Source organism: Urocampus carinirostris, chromosome 20 (assembly GCF_059441175.1).
Source record: "Urocampus carinirostris isolate Australia breed hairy pipefish chromosome 20, RoL_Ucar_1.0, whole genome shotgun sequence".
Taxonomy (NCBI): Eukaryota; Metazoa; Chordata; class Actinopteri; order Syngnathiformes; family Syngnathidae; genus Urocampus; species Urocampus carinirostris.
In genome coordinates this window covers 11,769,955-11,788,143 of record NC_142368.1, presented here as the reverse complement: position 1 = coordinate 11,788,143, position 18,189 = coordinate 11,769,955, and the positions used below count along the sequence as shown (strand labels likewise).

At 36.7% G+C, this 18,189-nt stretch overlaps 1 protein-coding gene across 6 annotated transcripts in view; it reads left to right on the top strand.

The window, feature by feature from the left end:
* Window positions 1-18,189, top strand: part of LOC148346239 (uncharacterized) — a 74,092-nt gene that overhangs the window by 40,856 nt on the left and 15,047 nt on the right. Inside the window, exons 6-21 of one of the 6 annotated variants that reach the window (XM_088324959.1) lie at window positions 1-740; window positions 840-1,019; window positions 2,298-2,390; window positions 2,916-2,978; window positions 3,099-3,140; window positions 4,157-4,225; window positions 4,297-4,332; window positions 6,213-6,284; window positions 6,354-6,419; window positions 6,493-6,540; window positions 7,292-7,597; window positions 9,204-9,275; window positions 9,335-9,379; window positions 9,446-9,487; window positions 15,783-15,830; window positions 15,909-16,031. The exon at window positions 1-740 is cut by the window's left edge and continues 223 nt beyond it. In XM_088324959.1, the coding sequence (XP_088181085.1) occupies window positions 1-740; window positions 840-1,019; window positions 2,298-2,390; window positions 2,916-2,978; window positions 3,099-3,140; window positions 4,157-4,225; window positions 4,297-4,332; window positions 6,213-6,284; window positions 6,354-6,419; window positions 6,493-6,540; window positions 7,292-7,597; window positions 9,204-9,275; window positions 9,335-9,379; window positions 9,446-9,487; window positions 15,783-15,830; window positions 15,909-16,031 (2,045 nt within the window). Of the gene's footprint in view, window positions 1,020-2,297; window positions 2,391-2,915; window positions 2,979-3,098; window positions 3,141-4,156; window positions 4,226-4,296; window positions 4,333-6,212; window positions 6,285-6,353; window positions 6,420-6,492; window positions 6,541-7,291; window positions 7,598-9,203; window positions 9,276-9,334; window positions 9,380-9,445; window positions 9,488-15,782; window positions 15,831-15,908; window positions 16,032-18,189 lie in introns of all 6 variants that reach the window. The other 5 variants (XM_088324956.1, XM_088324960.1, XM_088324957.1 and 2 more) reach the window with 5 other exon arrangements.

Here is an 18,189-nt window from a genome sequence, read left to right as displayed (position 1 = left end):
AGAAGACAATGAGGAGGAGGAGGAGGAGACTGAAGAGGACAACAAGGAGGAGGAGGAGGAGGAGGAGACAGAAGAGGACAATGAGGAGGAGGAGGATGAAGACGAGGTGGATGATGGAGATGGTAAGATAGGGGAGGAGGTAGGAGATGAAGCAGCTGAAGATGAGGAGGAGGAGGAGGAGGAAGAAGAAGATGCAGTGGAAGAAGAAGTTTATACAGATCAAAAGGAGGAGGAGGAAGAGGATGAAGATGCAGCAGACAGTGATGAAGCAGACTTGTCAGAAGATTACATAAAGAAAGCTTCTGCCCCTGAGGCGGAAAAGGAGAAAGAGGACCAGTACCAAGAGCCGGAGGAGGAGGAAGGAGCCGAATCTGCTGAGGAGATGGAGGAAAAAGAGGAACATGATGAGCAGGAAGAGGAACCTGACACCTTAGACGAAGAGGACTCAAATGAAGAGGAGGAAGCTACGGATGCTGAGGATGAAGATGAGGCCGTGAGTGATGAAGATGAAGAGGAGGAGGTGGCTGCAATCGAGGATGAAGATGATGCCTCCATACCTGAGACTGACGACGGAGACGAGGAGCATCCGGAGTTGCCCACTGAGGATGAAAGTGAGTCCACAGCATCTGAAGTTGATGAAGAAGAAGACGAAGACACAGTTGATGAAGAGAGAGAGGAGGAGAAAGAAGGCGATGAAGAAGATGAATCTTCAGATATTGCGCTTCCTTCAAGTGAAGAAGGTGACGGTGACCTTCATTCCAATAAAGATGATGGCAAAGAGGTTACTCTGGCAGATGAAGGTTCCTCAACTTCTGTTTCCATGCCTTTCCATGACGAAGACCCAGAGAGCTTGGGCGAAGCAGAAGCCGAAGATGTAACAGATGATGACGTAGATGATGATGAGGGAGATGCAATTCGGGATGAGGACGATGGAGATGATGTCACACCAGAGCCTCACCAGGATGAAGATGAGGAAGAGCACCTTGAAGAGGAGAAGGATGATGACGACTTGCTGGCAGGTATAGTGTTGATAGGTGTTCACTTAATTGATAGAAAGACAGAATCTACTGATTTATCTGTCTCTCTCTTTCTCTCTGTTTCTCTCTCTCTTACTTTCTCTCTCTCTTTCTCTTTCTTTATATTTGTATACATATCTCTTTTCTTATTTTGTCCGTCTGTCTTTCTTTCTACCTCTGTCTTTCTCACTCTGTTTTTTTTCTTTCTCAATCTCGTTTTAACTATCTTTATCTCCTCTCTTTATCTCTTTCTTTCTCTTCTCTCCCTCTTTTTCTATCTCTCTTTCTGTCTCTTTCTCTTTCTTTATATATGTATACATATCTCTTTTCTTATTTTGTCTGTCTGTCTTTCTTTCTCCCCCTGTCTTTCTCACTCTGTTTTTTTTTTTTAATTTCTTTCTCAATCTCTTTATCTCTTTTTAATTATCTTTATCTCCTCTCTATCTCTTTTTTCTCTTGCTCTCTTGATCTCTCTCCCTCTCTCATCTCTTTTTCTCTCTCTTTCGGTCTCTTTCTCCCTCTGTCTCTTTCTTTATATATGTATACATCCCTTTTCTTATTTTGTCTGTCTGTCTTTCTTTCTTTCTTTCTCCCTCTTTGTCTTTCTCACTCTGTTTTTTAATCTCTTTTTAACTATCTTTATCTCTTTTTTCTCTTTCTCTCTTCATCTCTCTCCTCTCTCTTCTCTTTCTCTCTCTTCTCTCCCTCTTTTCTCTCTCTTTCTGTCTCTTTCTCCCTCTGTCTCTTTTATATATGTATACATGTCTCTTCTTATTGTGTCTGTCTGTCTTTCTTTCTCCCTTTGTCTTTCTCACTGTTTTTTTATTTATTTCTTAATCTCTTTATCTCTTTTTATCTATCTTTGTCTCCTCTCTTTATCTGTTTTTTTCTCCTGCTCCCTTCATCTCTGTTCCTCTCTCTTCTCTTTCTCTCTCTTCTCTCCCTCTTTTTCTCTCTCTCTTTCTGTCTCTTTCTCCCTCTGCCTCTTTCTTTATATATGTATACATATCTTTTCTTATTTTGTCTGTCTGTCTTTCTTTCTTTCTCCCTCTTTGTCTTTCTCACTCTGTTTTTATCTATCTTTATCTCCTTTTTTCTCTTGCTCTCTTCATCTCTCTCCCTCTCGCTCTATTCTCTTTTCCTCTCTTCTCTTTTTTGGTTTCTCTTTCTCTTTTTCTATCTATCTCTTATTATTTCTGTATTTATTTATATCCCTCACTTTTCTTCTTTCTCTCTCTGTATTTATCTCTCCTCTTCCTTTCTCTCTCTTTATCTCTCTAGTTAGCATTGCCGCTCTACAAGCAGGGGAAGAGGAGAAAGATGATGATGAAGACCAGGACAAGGTGACAAAACCCAAAGCTGAAGCACCTGCAGGTCAGCCAGGCAACACGGTAGCAATATTGATTACTGACATGAACAAATTCTGGATCGTTTTTTTTTTTTTTTTACCCAAGCTCCTATATTGAATACAAGTAAATTCCGGACAATAGTGGATATATATTTTTCCCACCCTTAACTTTGGAAATATATACTTTTTTCCCTGGATTAGTTTCAACGGGCACCTGGACTCTGCAGGTGCATCAAACCTTAAGTACCGGTATCATTTTCTGTTCAGTCTGCCGGCTGTGATTTTTGGACTGTATACTCTATATGCAGTTACAATGGCGGGACCCAAAGCCGGATTTGGGATAATTTTGTGATTGTGTTATATGCTTTTATGTGGGCGCATGCGGCTTACATACAGGTGCGGCTTGTGTAAGTACAAAATCGGTTTTCCTCTTAAAATGTGGTGGGTGCGGCTTATAATCAGGTGCGCTCTCTAGTCCGGAATTTACGGTATGTTGATGTAGGACCCAGTTTTGATGACTTTTGAAAACGGAACCTTTTTCTGTTGTCCAGCTTGTCCCTGTTCAAGTTCGTCAAAGGGTCCAGTGTCCGCCTTGAGGACCCCGAAGAAGAAAGGTCAGTCCTCAACTCATCCTGGAGGGGCCCAAGACCTGTTTTTGTGTTCTAGTTGACAACCCTTTACCAGATGTTGTGAAATAATGATGATGATTCAACCGTGTTATTTTGCTTTTTCAGAATCAAAAGCGGTGAAGATGACAGAAAAACCGAAAAGATCAGGTAACATCTTATTTTATATGCTATATTTTTTCTCTATTAAAAAATGTAAATGGCAAAAATCTAAATATATATTATATGTATAGGCAGCACGGCGGCACAGTTTTGAGGTCATGGGTTCAAATCCAGCTACCAACCTTCCTGTTCGGAGTTTGCATGTTCTCCCCGTGCTTGCGTGGGTTTCCTCCGGGCACTCCAGTTTCCTCCCACATACCAAAAACATGCATGTCAGGTGAATTGGCCGGTCAAAATTGTCCCTAGGTGTGAATGAGCAGGTGAGTTGTCTGTCCCTGTCTGCCCTGCGATTGGCTGGCAACCAGTTCAGGGTGTCCCCTGCCTACTGCCCGGAGATGGCTGGGATGGGCTCCAGCACCCCCGTGACCCTACTGAGGATAAGCTGTCACGGGACCGGACCGGATCGGAGGCAGGGGGCAGGAAGGGAGAACTCATTCGTGTTAACGATCATCAGATACTTTTATTAAGGAAATAAAAGTCGTCCAACACTCAGGGACAAAAAAAAACAAAAACAGGCTTACAGGCAAACAGGAACTAAGACTAGGGATACTCTCAAAACAGGCTTTTACTCAAAACGTGCAACAGAAAATGCAATGAACCAGCAACCCGCAATACCCACAACCCGCCCTTAAAAAGCACACACGCAGATTAGATGATCTACTACAGCCGGTGCCCAGGGGGCGGGGCCAGCCGGTCGCCACGGCGACCATGCTGGACATGACATAAGCGGTGAAAGTTTGGGAAAAATTTAGCTGCTTATAGTCTGGAATTTACGGTATCATTAAACAAATATTTTATCACGTAAAACTTTTTTTTTCTTTAGTTTCAATGTACAAGAGATTATTTCATTGTGTAATTTTTGTAAATAAAGGTTTTTATGTCACGGATTTCGCCTATCGCAGATTCGTTTTGGAACATAAACCCGCGATAGATAAGGGATTACTCAAAGCCAGCTTGTTGTTTGGTCATTGTTGTTAAATACTACCTGTGTTTTGCATTCTCAGCTCTTCCCAGGATTGCCAGCCTGGAACCAAAAATGAAACGGATCAGGAGGATTCCGATACTTCTCAAAAGTAGGTGAAATTGATCCGTAGAAGTGCTGGTTGTCATCCGATTCCACTTTTTGGGATTTGTCTTTAAATAGGCAAGAAAGAAGAAAAAAGCAAGAAACCTAAAACAGGTAAGATCAAGAACATTAAGATTCAATTGTTTCAAAAGAGCTGTACGGATTTTGCAACTTTACCTGAGGCTGCCATCTACTGGCTCGTGTCATCATTGCGGCTTCTGTTAAGCTCCTTATGTTGCGTGTGCAAGTACATGCATTTCTTAGACACGCTCGAATTGGGTTACACTCCAACCCTCACCTGTGCCCTCCTCCATTCCTCCTGCATAATGTGTTCTATCCTGAACAGCTTTCTTAGCTTATTTGTGATTGCAACATCCTTTGCTGTCTGGTAATCCTGAAAGGGGGATGCGACATGTGCGGTCCCTTCTCAAGGTTTCTTCATTTTCCTCATGTTGAGGTTTTTGAGTTTCTCCTTGCCCTCATGTTGGTTCCAGATCAGGGGATGATGTAATAATAGTCTGAAAAACAGTCCGTGTAATAACCTGTGCAGCCCTTTGAGACTCTTTGCGATTAAGGGCTATACAAATAAAAATGACTTGACTTTGCCAAAAGTAAGATAAAAGCATATAGGTGCATGGAAATAAATATAAAGGCTCTTTGAACTCAGTTGGGCATTGTTAAACTTTTTAAAGTCAAGTCATGTTTATTCATACAGCTCAGGGGTGGAGAACAAGTTTGACGCATCGTGTAAGACTGTGTTTGTGTTCTCTACTCTTATCCCTCTGCGGAGCACTTTTTGTTGTTTCCCTTGATCCCATTATAAGAGCCGAAATTTTTAACTGTGAGAGTCAAAGAGCCACACCACGCACTGACCTGCCATGACGGACACAAACACACAAAATTAAAAACATATTATTTCCCATAACACACTCCTCTCCTTTTAAAACAAAAAGTATCGTTCTTGGGTTGATTTCAAGGAAAGTGTCCACCCTCAATACACACAAAAAAACTAAACATGAAACAAGGCAAAGAGCCACAGTATATAGAAAATATGATGAGGCAAAGAGCCGCATTCTTATTGGCCAAGAGCCGCATGCGGCCTTGGAGCCACATGTTCGCCACCCCTAGCTTTTACCTTTTTCTTTTTGATTTCTATTTACTTTTTTCCTTTGTTTCTTTTTCTATTCCTTTTTTCTGGCTTTTTTTTCGGAATTTTTCCTTCTTTTTTCTCTTCCTTTAGTTTATTTTTTTCTCAGCTTTTCACTACTTTTTCATTTTGGTATTTTTTTCTTTTTTGTTCTATTCCCCCCTTCCTTTAAGTCATTTTGTGCATAATTTTACAAAATATTTGGTCATGTTGGGATTAAAGAAGCAAAAACAACCTGAAGAGCCGTTTGGGACCCGAAAGAGACGGTTCCTTTTAGTGAGCCGAGCCGAAGAAGCCGGTTCTCGAAAAACTCTACTGACTTTACTCGACTTCGTTCTACTTCGACCTGGACTTCAAAATACCACATTTAAAACACGACGTCAGAGGAACCCTTGTATTTTTACCTTTATGCACTGTAACTTTGACTTAAGTCGCTTCTTATTTATCAATTTCGAGCCCTGATTTTGGTGAACTGGCTAGATTTTCTTGTGCACGGAAAAGCTCTGGGCAGTGCGCAATTACGCACACACGCAGCTTAGAGGGAACATTGCCACTGACTATTTCAAACTACATATCATTATGACACCTTCCCCTGATCTAAAACCAACATGAGGGCAAGGAAAAACTTAAAAACCTCAACATGAGGAAAATGAAGAAACCTTGAGAAGGGAGCGCACATGAGGTCATCCCCCTTCCAGGACGGCCAGGCTGCGATGGATGTTGCGATAACAAACGATAAAATAAAAAATAGAATAGAAAGGACGATCGTGTGTTAAAGACACCGTACATTTAAAGATAAAAAAAGTAAGGTTTATCGAATATAATCGACTTTTTGTGTTTTCATTAGACTCATCTGCAAAGAAGGAAACACCAAAACCAGAACAAGTCCCTCAACCGATGCACGATGGCACCTCAGACGGTAGATAACAGACTGTGCCTGTTGATGCTATGCTAGGCTAACTGACAATAACATGGTTGGTGCCTTCAGTTGGTCCGTGCAAACCGGCGCCCAAACCGGCTCCAGTCTACTGCCCATCTCCTCCCGGCTGGTACGGTGAGTCCACTTGAACTGAGCCCTATGACACAAGATCTGCGCTACCTTCACCTCAAAACATTTTGTTCCGAAGTTCATCAGATCGTCACCGACACTCCTTACCCACCGCCGACCGCCTCAGGTACCCTTCCGGACATTTTCTTGAACTCCACAAGCACTTACCGTGAATTCCGGACTATAGAGCGCACCTGATTATAAGCCGCACCCACCACATTTTAAGAGGAAAACCGATTTTGTACATACACAAGCCGCACCTGTATATAAGCCGCATGCGCCCACATTTAAACATGTAACACAAACACAAAATTAACCCAAACCCGACTTCGAGTCCCGCGATTGAAACTAAATGTCCTTCATTAAAGTCCACAGTCCAAAAATCACAGCCGGCAAAATGAACGGAAAATGATACCGGTACTTAAGGTTTGATGCAGACAAGCAGAGTCTGGGTCCCGTTGAAAGTAATCCAAGGAAAAATGTGTGTATTTCCAAAGGTAAGGGTGGGAAAAATATATCAGATGAACACATTTACTCACGCAACTCCTTTTTCTTTAACCAACTTTTTACCCCCGCTTCTTTCCTTGTCTGTCCCTCACTTAAACTCGGCACCCCGCGTTTGTTCCGCCCCTCCTTTTTCATTCACCCGTGCAAAACATATCAGAATAAGTGTCTAAAATAAATACATTACAAAAATATACAGTGCAAATACATACATTATACATGGGTTACACATATTTACAAAGAAAGACGGTAGCGGCCGTTAGAAAAATGACATCAATTGGCCGCAGCACTGAATAAGCCGCAGGGTTGAAAGTTAGGGAAAAAAGTAGCGGCTTATAGTGCGGAATTTACGGTATACAATTCTTTCTCCCAAGGTTCCGCTGCTCCGGTTCTCAGCAACTATCCCATCCACGCACCTCCGCTTTACCAAATGCACCCGATGATGCCGCCGCTCTACCCCCACTACCAGCACTATGCTCCGCCCATGCCGCCTCCCACGCATCCGCCACCAGAACCGGTCCACCAGGTGGAAACAGTCCAACAGGTGCAACCACCTGAACCGGTACAACCGATGGAACAGGCGGAACCGGCCATGGCTGTCAAACCGGTCCAGCCGATCGAAACCGTCCCATCAGACACTGTGGAACAAGCACCACCATCTTTGCCCGAGGGTAAGAAAGGTGAGTTGTGCGATACTTGAGATTTTGGTATCCGTCGATACCATACTGTTGCCAGAATCATCGATACTGACAACTAACGAGAAATTCGAAGTTGGATTTGTTTGTAAGTTGCTTCAGTGCTATATTAGTGCATATTTTGTATGTTTATGGTTTATAGAAGTAACCTGTATTGTTTTGTACTAAAAAATAAACAATTGATTAAATACCATGCTCTATGACATGGGTGTTAAACTCACTTCAACTTGGGGGGCCACACGATAGGACAAACATTCTGTTGGGGGCCGAACTAGTAGATTAAAGAGAAAGAAAAAGAGATATATAGAAATAAGAGAGAGAGAAAAGGAAAAAAGGAAGTTAGAGCAAAAGAGGTTGAGAGAGAGAGAGAGAGAGAGAGAGAGAGAGCGAGAGCAAAAAGCATGAGAGAGAGAGCGCAAAAAGCGAGAGAGAGAGAGCGAGAGAGAGCAAAAAGTGAGAGAGCAAAAAGCGAGAGAGAAAGAGAGCAAAAAGTGAGAGAGCGAGAGCAAAAAGCGAGAGAGCGAGAGCAAAAAGCGCGAGAAAAAAGCAAAAAGCGAGAAAAAAGCGAGAGAGCGAGAGCAAAAAGCGAGAGAAAAAAGCGAGAGAGCGAGAGCAAAAAGCGCGAGAAAAAAGTGAGAGCGAGAGCATAAAGCGCGAGAAAAGAGAGAAAAAAGCAAGAGAAAAAAGCGAGAGAGAGAGAGAGAGAGAGAGAGAGCAAAAAGCAAGAGAGAGAGAGAGAGAGAGAGAGAGAGCTGCAGCTTGTTTTTCTCTTCCGCTTCTCTGAGTGTTGTCTCGCGAGCCGGATTCAATCCCTTAGCGGACCTGATATGGCCCGCGGGCCACCTGTTTGACACCTATGCTCTATAAAGATAAATAAAGTTAAGTTTGACGTTTGGGAGATGGGCTTCAAGAGTTAGGCGACTTCCTCCTCCGTGGGAAAAAGGTGCCAAAAAAAAGCCATCAGACTATTTTCTCAACCGCATCAAGCTTTCTTATTCCGCTTTCATTTCAAAAGAAACGTCTCGCCTCTTCTTTACACTTTACACCAACCGTAGTGAATGGATGCACGAGATATTAAACAATAAAAATATCTTGGCGCGCTGGAGATACAGTATACAATGTTTTACACACTCACAAGGAACAGGAAACGGATTTCTTCTTCGGGGTGGATGCTGGGTGACCTCTCACAGCGCCACACGCCGGTAGTGGCGGAAAGAAGCACTACAGTAATGTCCTGTACTCGGGAAAGGTGCACACGATACAAAATAAAATAAATAAATAAAATAATTAGTACATATAAACAAACTCCATGCAAAAAGAAAAAAAAAATACTGGTTGGCTTAATTTGCTGTTAATTGTTTTTTGTTTTATTTGTTAAAAAAAGTTGAAAATATCCAATAAAGTGTGTTCCACTTCATGATGGCGTCCCACTTATTGTTAATGCTTCACAAGAATTTACAGTTTTAGATCTTTATCTTTGAAGTCTGATAGGTGGCAAAAAGTCACAAAGTTCAAGGGGGCCAAATAGTTTTGCAAGTCACTGCATAGTTATATTTTCCTACGCTGACGTGTAACCATTTCATTCTTAAAGAGGAAGACGTCATACCAAAAGCTGAATCCGAGAGCGCGAAAGAAGACGTGGCGGTATCATCTGCAATCCAAGGTAGGCGGCCATTTTCTCTGTTGTTTCACGGTTCCATGAATAATACCTGTGCACCGTAGAAGCCGAAGAGAAACCCACCACAGGGAAGACCGAGGCTCACGAAGGTACTTTGAAATAGAACATTTCGCTGGGTACGTGTTGAACTGCTACTGTTTTTTTGTTGATTTCAGATCACAGGAAAGACAAAACCAAAGTTGAGTCTTCAAAGATAGGTAAATAACTAAAGACCAATCGCGCACTGCTCGCACATTCTCAGCGCACGAGAAAATCGAGCCGGCGCACAAAAATCAGGGCTCAAAATTACTAATTAAGAAGCGAATTAAGTCAAAGTTACAGTGCATGAAGGTAAAAATACACGGCTTCCCCTGACGTTGTGTCCTAAATGCGGTATTCTGAAGTCGAGTCGAAGTAGAACGAAGTCGAGTAAAGTTAGTAGAGTTTGTCGGGAACCAGCTTCTTCGGCTCGGCTCACTAAAAGGAACTGGCTCTTTCGGGTCTTAAATGGCTCTTCAGGCTGTTTTTGCTTCTTTATTACCAACATGACCAAATATGATGTAAAACTATGCACAAAATGACTTAAAAGAAGGGGGGAATAGAACAAAAAAAAAGTAAAAAGTAGTGAAAAGCTGAGAAAAAAAAAGAAACAAAAGAAAGAGAAAAAGAAGGAAAAATGTAGAAAAAAGCCAGAAAAAAGGAAAAGAAAGAAACGTAGGAAAAAAGTACAAAAAGAAAAAAGTAACAGCTTGGAAAAAAACCCACAATGAGACTTTTTTTTAAAAGAATTTAAAAAAAAAAGTAGAAAAAAAACACGGAAAAAAGAAGAAAAAGTTTATGTTGCATTCAAATCATTTCCAATTTTACCAAGTGAATCTTGTTGCCAACATTGTACTTCCACAAAAAATGTGATTAAATACAGTTCTGCATCGTGCAACCGACTAAATAAGCCCCCAAAAATGTTAATATTATGCGACAAAATATATCAGGAAAAAAAAAAGAAATGGAAATCTTGTGAAAGAATTGTTGTAAAAACAAATGATGTTGCAGCACGGCGGCGCAGTGGTTAGCGCTTGTGCGGCACAGTTCATGTCATGGGAACCTGTCGTGGGTTCAAATCCAGCTCCAGACTTTCTGTGCGGAGTTTGCATGTTCTCCCCGTGCTTGCGTGGGTTTCCTCCGGGCACTCCGGTTTCCTCCCACATTCCAAAGACATGCATTTCAGGTGAATTGGCCGGTCCAAATTGTCCCTAGGTGTGAATGAGCGAATGAGTTGTCTGTCCCTGTGTGCCCTGCGATTGGCTGGCAACCAGTTCAGGGTGTCCCCTGCCCACTGCCCGATGATTGCTGGGATGGGCTCCAGCCCCCCCGCGACCCTACTGAGGATAAGCGGTACGGCTAATGAGATGAGATGAGATGACAAATGATGTTTGTAGGCCGTCCAACCTTTGCAATAATACATGAGTCAATTCATTCAAAAGAGAAAAATACTTTTGCATTGCCGCAAACTCAATGTAACGTGATGTCAAGTTTTGGACATGTTTGATAATGACTTAGTTGCCACACTTGGGTTCGCCGTTGCTCCCTGTCGTTTCAAGCGTTGCTCACCGACTTGGTGTCAACGCTCAGACCCGTAAGGAAATTTACAGGGAACATTGGTAGTATTCAAGTTTGATTCGATACTATTTTAAGTATAGAATTTCAATTTGATATAAATTGAGTTTTTAAATTCAGATTTTCATTCTTATTTAAGGGACAGTGAATATGATGTAGTACCTCAGTTGTAAAAACTTCAAAAAACTGAATTCTCTAATCCAAACATTCATATTTTTATTACTGGTAGGTCGAGAATGTTGTATTTATTTCACATAAGGCTCACCTAGAGGGAGCCTACAAAATTGTGAGCCATCTTGCTGCTACGCGAACCCATAAAAATCAAAAATCATGCGAATAGCTGGGCAAAAAAAAATATGGCGCAGTTTGGTCACTATGAGTCTCTGTAGTTTGTATTCTTCCACATGCTTAGAAGTACTAGTTTTTGGTTGCAGGACACAATACAGCGACATCTAGTGGTCGGATAATAGACACGGTACCTTTAAGAACAGTAAATGTGAAAGAGAGCTAGTTCATTAAACAACTACAAGATGGGATTTGTTAAATTGAATTAATATTTACTACACAAAAAAATACTATAGAAATAGTACAAAAACACTGGTTCAGTAATACTATAATACAAAAATACTACTCCTGAAATATTACAAAACTACTCAATTAATAATACCAAAAATACTGCGATGAAAAAAAAACAACAAAAAATACAGAAATACTACCAAAAATACCACTACAGTAATACTATAATACAAAAATACTACTACAGAAATATTACAAAACTACTCAATTAATAATACCAAAAATACTGCGATGAAAATACAACAACAAAAAATACAGAAATACTACCAAAAATACCACTACAGTAATACTATAATACAAAAATACTACTACAGAAATATTACAAAACTACTAAATTAATAATACCAAAAATACTGCGATGAAAAAAAAACAACAAAAAATACAGAAATACTACCAAAAATACCACTACAGTAATACTATAATACAAAAATACTACTACAGAAATATTACAAAACTACTCAATTAATAATACCAAAAATACTGCGATGAAAATACAACAACAAAAAATACAGAAATACTACCAAAAATACCACTACAGTAATACTATAATACAAAAATACTACTACAGAAATATTACAAAACTACTCAATTAATAATACCAAAAATACTGCGATGAAAAAAAAACAACAAAAAATACAGAAATACTACCAAAAATACCACTACAGTAATACTATAATACAAAAATACTACTACAGAAATATTACAAAACTACTCAATTAATAATACCAAAAATACTGCGATGAAAATACAACAAAAAAAATACAGAAATACTACAAAAAATACCACTACAGTAATACTATAATACAAAAATACTACTACAGAAATATTACAAAACTACTCAATTAATAATACCAAAAATACTGCGATGAAAAAAACCCAACAAAAAATACAGAAATACTACCAAAAATACCACTACGGTAATACTATAATACAAAAATACTACTACAGAAATATTACAAAACTACTCAATTAATAATACCAAAAATACTGCGATGAAAATACAACAACAACAAAAATACAGAAATACTACCAAAAATACCACTACAGTAATACTATAATACAAAAATACTACTACAGAAATATTACAAAACTACTCAATTAATAATACCAAAAATACTGCGATGAAAATACAACAAAAAAAATACAGAAATACTACAAAAAATACCACTACAGTAATACTATAATACAAAAATACTACTACAGAAATATTACAAAACTACTCAATTAATAATACCAAAAATACTGCGATGAAAAAAACCCAACAAAAAATACAGAAATACTACCAAAAATACCACTACGGTAATACTATAATACAAAAATACTACTACAGAAATATTACAAAACTACTCAATTAATAATAACAAAAATACTGCGATGAAAATACAACAACAAAAAAAATACAGAAATACTACCAAAAATACCACTACAGTAATACTATAATACAAAAATACTACTACAGAAATATTACAAAACTACTCAATTAATAATACCAAAAATACTGCGATGAAAATACAACAAAAAAAATACAGAAATACTACAAAAAATACCACTACAGTAATACTATAATACAAAAATACTACTACAGAAATATTACAAAACTACTCAATTAATAATACCAAAAATACTGCGATGAAAAAAACCCAACAAAAAATACAGAAATACTACCAAAAATACCACTACGGTAATACTATAATACAAAAATACTACTACAGAAATATTACAAAACTACTCAATTAATAATACCAAAAATACTGCGATGAAAAAAACCCAACAAAAAATACAGAAATACTACCAAAAATACCACTACGGTAATACTATAATACAAAAATACTACTACAGAAATATTACAAAACTACTCAATTAATAATAACAAAAATACTGCGATGAAAATACAACAACAAAAAAAATACAGAAATACTACCAAAAATACCACTACAGTAATACTATAATACAAAAATACTACTACAGAAATATTACAAAACTACTCAATTAATAATACCAAAAATACTGCGATGAAAATACAACAAAAAAAATACAGAAATACTACAAAAAATACCACTACAGTAATACTATAATACAAAAATACTACTACAGAAATATTACAAAACTACTCAATTAATAATACCAAAAATACTGCGATGAAAAAAACCCAACAAAAAATACAGAAATACTACCAAAAATACCACTACGGTAATACTATAATACAAAAATACTACTACAGAAATATTACAAAACTACTCAATTAATAATACCAAAAATACTGCGATGAAAATACAACAACAAAAAAAATACAGAAATACTACCAAAAATACCACTACAGTAATACTATAATACAAAAATACTACTACAGAAATATTACAAAACTACTCAATTAATAATACCAAAAATACTGCGATGAAAAAAACCCAACAAAAAATACAGAAATACTACAAAAAATACCACTACAGTAATACTATAATACAAAAATACTACTACAGAAATATTACAAAACTACTCAATTAATAATACCAAAAATACTGCGATGAAAAAAAACCAACAAAAAATACAGAAATACTACAAAAAATACCACTACAGTAATACTATAATACAAAAATACTACTACAGAAATATTACAAAACTACTCAATTAATAATACCAAAAATACTGCGATGAAAAAAACCCAACAAAAAATACAGAAATACTACCAAAAATACCACTACGGTAATACTATAATACAAAAATACTACTACAGAAATATTACAAAACTACTCAATTAATAATACCAAAAATACTGCGATGAAAATACAACAACAAAAAAAATACAGAAATACTACCAAAAATACCACTACAGTAATACTATAATACAAAAATACTACTACAGAAATATTACAAAACTACTCAATTAATAATACCAAAAATACTGCGATGAAAATACAACAACAAAAATACAGAAATACTACAAAAAATACCACTACAGTAATACTATAATACAAAAATACTACTACAGAAATATTACAAAACTACTCAATTAATAATACCAAAAATACTGCGATGAAAAAAACCCAACAAAAAATACAGAAATACTACCAAAAATACCACTACGGTAATACTATAATACAAAAATACTACTACAGAAATATTACAAAACTACTCAATTAATAATACCAAAAATACTGCGATGAAAATACAACAACAAAAAAAATACAGAAATACTACCAAAAATACCACTACAGTAATACTATAATACAAAAATACTACTACAGAAATATTACAAAACTACTCAATTAATAATACCAAAAATACTGCGATGAAAATACAACAAAAAAAATACAGAAATACTACAAAAAATACCACTACAGTAATACTATAATACAAAAATACTACTACAGAAATATTACAAAACTACTCAATTAATAATACCAAAAATACTGCGATGAAAAAAAACCAACAAAAAATACAGAAATACTACCAAAAATACCACTACGGTAATACTATAATACAAAAATACTACTACAGAAATATTACAAAACTACTCAATTAATAATACCAAAAATACTGCGATGAAAATACAACAACAAAAAAAATACAGAAATACTACCAAAAATACCACTACAGTAATACTATAATACAAAAATACTACTACAGAAATATTACAAAACTACTCAATTAATAATACCAAAAATACTGCGATGAAAATACAACAAAAAAAATACAGAAATACTACAAAAAATACCACTACAGTAATACTATAATACAAAAATACTACTACAGAAATATTACAAAACTACTCAATTAATAATACCAAAAATACTGCGATGAAAAAAAACCAACAAAAAATACAGAAATACTACCAAAAATACCACTACGGTAATACTATAATACAAAAATACTACTACAGAAATATTACAAAACTACTCAATTAATAATACCAAAAATACTGCGATGAAAATACAACAACAAAAAAAATACAGAAATACTACCAAAAATACCACTACAGTAATACTATAATACAAAAATACTACTACAGAAATATTACAAAACTACTCAATTAATAATACCAAAAATACTGCGATGAAAATACAAAAATACTACAAAAAATACCACTACAGTAATACTATAATATAAAAATACTACTTCAGAAATATGATGATATTGGGGAAAAAAAGTAGCGGCTTATAGTCCGGAATTTACGGTAGTTCCCTGCCCACTGCCCGGAGATGGCTGGGATGGGCTCCAGCCCCCCCGCGACCCTAATGAGGATAAGCGGTGTCGCTGATGAGATGAGATGAATATAGGAAAAGAACAGTTCTTGTAAGATGTGTTCATCCGACACTTTCCCCTCAGATTCAGCTGTCAAAGTGCGAAAAAGTGCTGCCGTTCCTCCAAAGAGAGGTAATGCTCCTTGACATTCTGATCAATGGAGGGATGATTTCATTTTTTTAACCAGCAGGGTTTTTATCTTCACGTTAGAAACTACGTCAGCAAAACGTAAGAGAGACCTCCCACCTGCCTCAAAAACAGTGAAATCATCGGCCGTCAAGAGCAAAACAAGGACTTCCTCACCCGTCGTCAGGAGAGGTAAACGTAGACAGGGTTGGGTTACTTTAACTGGATTACTTTCAATGACTTTCGGATGACTCCAATACCAAATATGCTAATCAAAGACAAAAGAAACTAAATAGGAATCAAATGATGACTCACAACACGTGGTAAGCTTTCTCTCCTGGCTTTGATCTCTTGGATCTCCGGCAAAACGAAGATCAAATCCGACAGACACAAAATGAAAATCAATCCAAACATCATTTTTGCCGTTCCATGTATTCCGTTACTCCCCAAGCCTGCACAAAATGTAGTCATTTTATTCATATTTGGTCTGTGACTTTCTTTCTTTCTTTACCTTTCTTTCTTTTTTCTCATTTCTTTCTTTCTTTCTTTACTTCTTTACTTCTTTCTTTACTTCTTGACTTCTTTCTTTACTTCTTGACTTCTTTCTTTACTTCTTGACTTCTTTTTTTACTTCTTTCTTTACTTATTTACTTCTTTCTTTACTCATTTACTTCTTTCTTTACTCATTTACTTCTTTCTTTACTTATTTACTTCTTTCTTGACTTCTTTCTTTACTTCTTGACTTCTTTCTTTACTTCTTTCTTGACTTCTTGACTTCTTTCTTGACTTCTTTCTTGACTTCTTGACTTCTTTCTTTACTTCTTTACTTCTTTCTTGACTTCTTTCTTTACGTATCTACTTCTTTCTTTACTTCTTTACTTCTTTCTTTACCTTTTTCTTTACTTCTTGACTTCTTTCTTTACTTCTTTCTTTACTTATTTACTTCTTTCTTGACTTCTTGACTTCTTTCTTGACTTCTTGACTTCTTTCTTGACTTCTTGACTTCTTTCTTTACTTCTTTACTTCTTTCTTGACTTCTTTATTTACGTATCTACTTCTTTCTTTACTTCTTTACTTCTTTCTTTACCTTTTTCTTTACTTCTTGACTTCTTTCTTTACTTCTTTATTTACTTCTTTACTTCTTTCTTTACTTATTTACTTCTTTATTTACTTCTTTCTTTACTTCCTTCTTTCCTTCTTTACTTCCTTCTTTACTTCTTTCTTTACTTTCTTCTTACCTTCTTTAATTCCTTCTTTACTTCTTGACTTCTTTACTTCTTTCTTGACTTCTTTTTTTACTTCTTGACTTCTTTATTGACTTCTTTCTTGACTTCTTGCTTTACTTCTTGATTTCTTTCTTTACTTCTTTCTTTACTTATTTACTTCCTTCTTTACTTCTTTCTTGACTTCTTGCTTTACTTCTTGATTTCTTTCTTTACTTCTTTCTTTACTTATTTACTTCCTTCTTTACTTCTTTCTTGACTTCTTTCTTTACTTCTTGACTTTTTTCTTTACTTATTTCTTTACTTATTTCTTTCTTTCTTTACTTATTTTCCTTTTCTCATGTCTTTCTTTTTTTTGCTTCTTTCTTCCCCTTTTAGTTTCTTTATTTCCTAACTTCCTTACTTCTCTCCCAACAAAAACAGTTTAGCAAATACAGAAATGAGCTATTAGCACTCGCCAAAACGTCAGCATTATTGATACCCCAAAAAAAGGAAGTTTCTCTTCAGGTTAAGTAGGTAAAACAGTGAGAAGGAAATTAGCTAAGAGAGCTTAAATCTCGTGCAATGTGTCCTGCTCTAAAAGCAGGGTTGGGTAGGATTACTTTAACTTGATTACTTTCAAATACTTTTGGATTACCCCAATACCAAATATGCTAATAAAAGACAAAAGAAACTAAATATGAATAAAATGACGACATTTTGTGCAGGCTTGGGGAGTAACGGAATACATGGAGAGGCAAAAATGATTTATGGATTTATTTTCATTTTGTTCCTGTCGCATTTCATGTCAGTTTTGCCGGAGATCAAAGAGATCAAAGCCAGGAGAGAAAGCTTACCACGTGTTGTGAGTCATCATTGTATTCATATTTAGTTTCTTTTGTCTTTTATTAGCATATTTGGTATTGGAGTAATCCAAAAGTAATTGAAAGTACCGTATTTTCCGCACTATAAGGCGCACCTAAAAGCCTTTATTTTTTTCAAAAGCTGACCATGCGCCTTATAATACAGTGCGCCTTATATATGGATCAATATTAAGTCGCAAAGTCTTGCAACTAAGGCAAGCAGCCGCCGACTCGATTTTTCCCCCGAAGGCCAAGTCGTCCGCGGTGTATGCTGGTATTTATATACCGGCGTTTCATTTC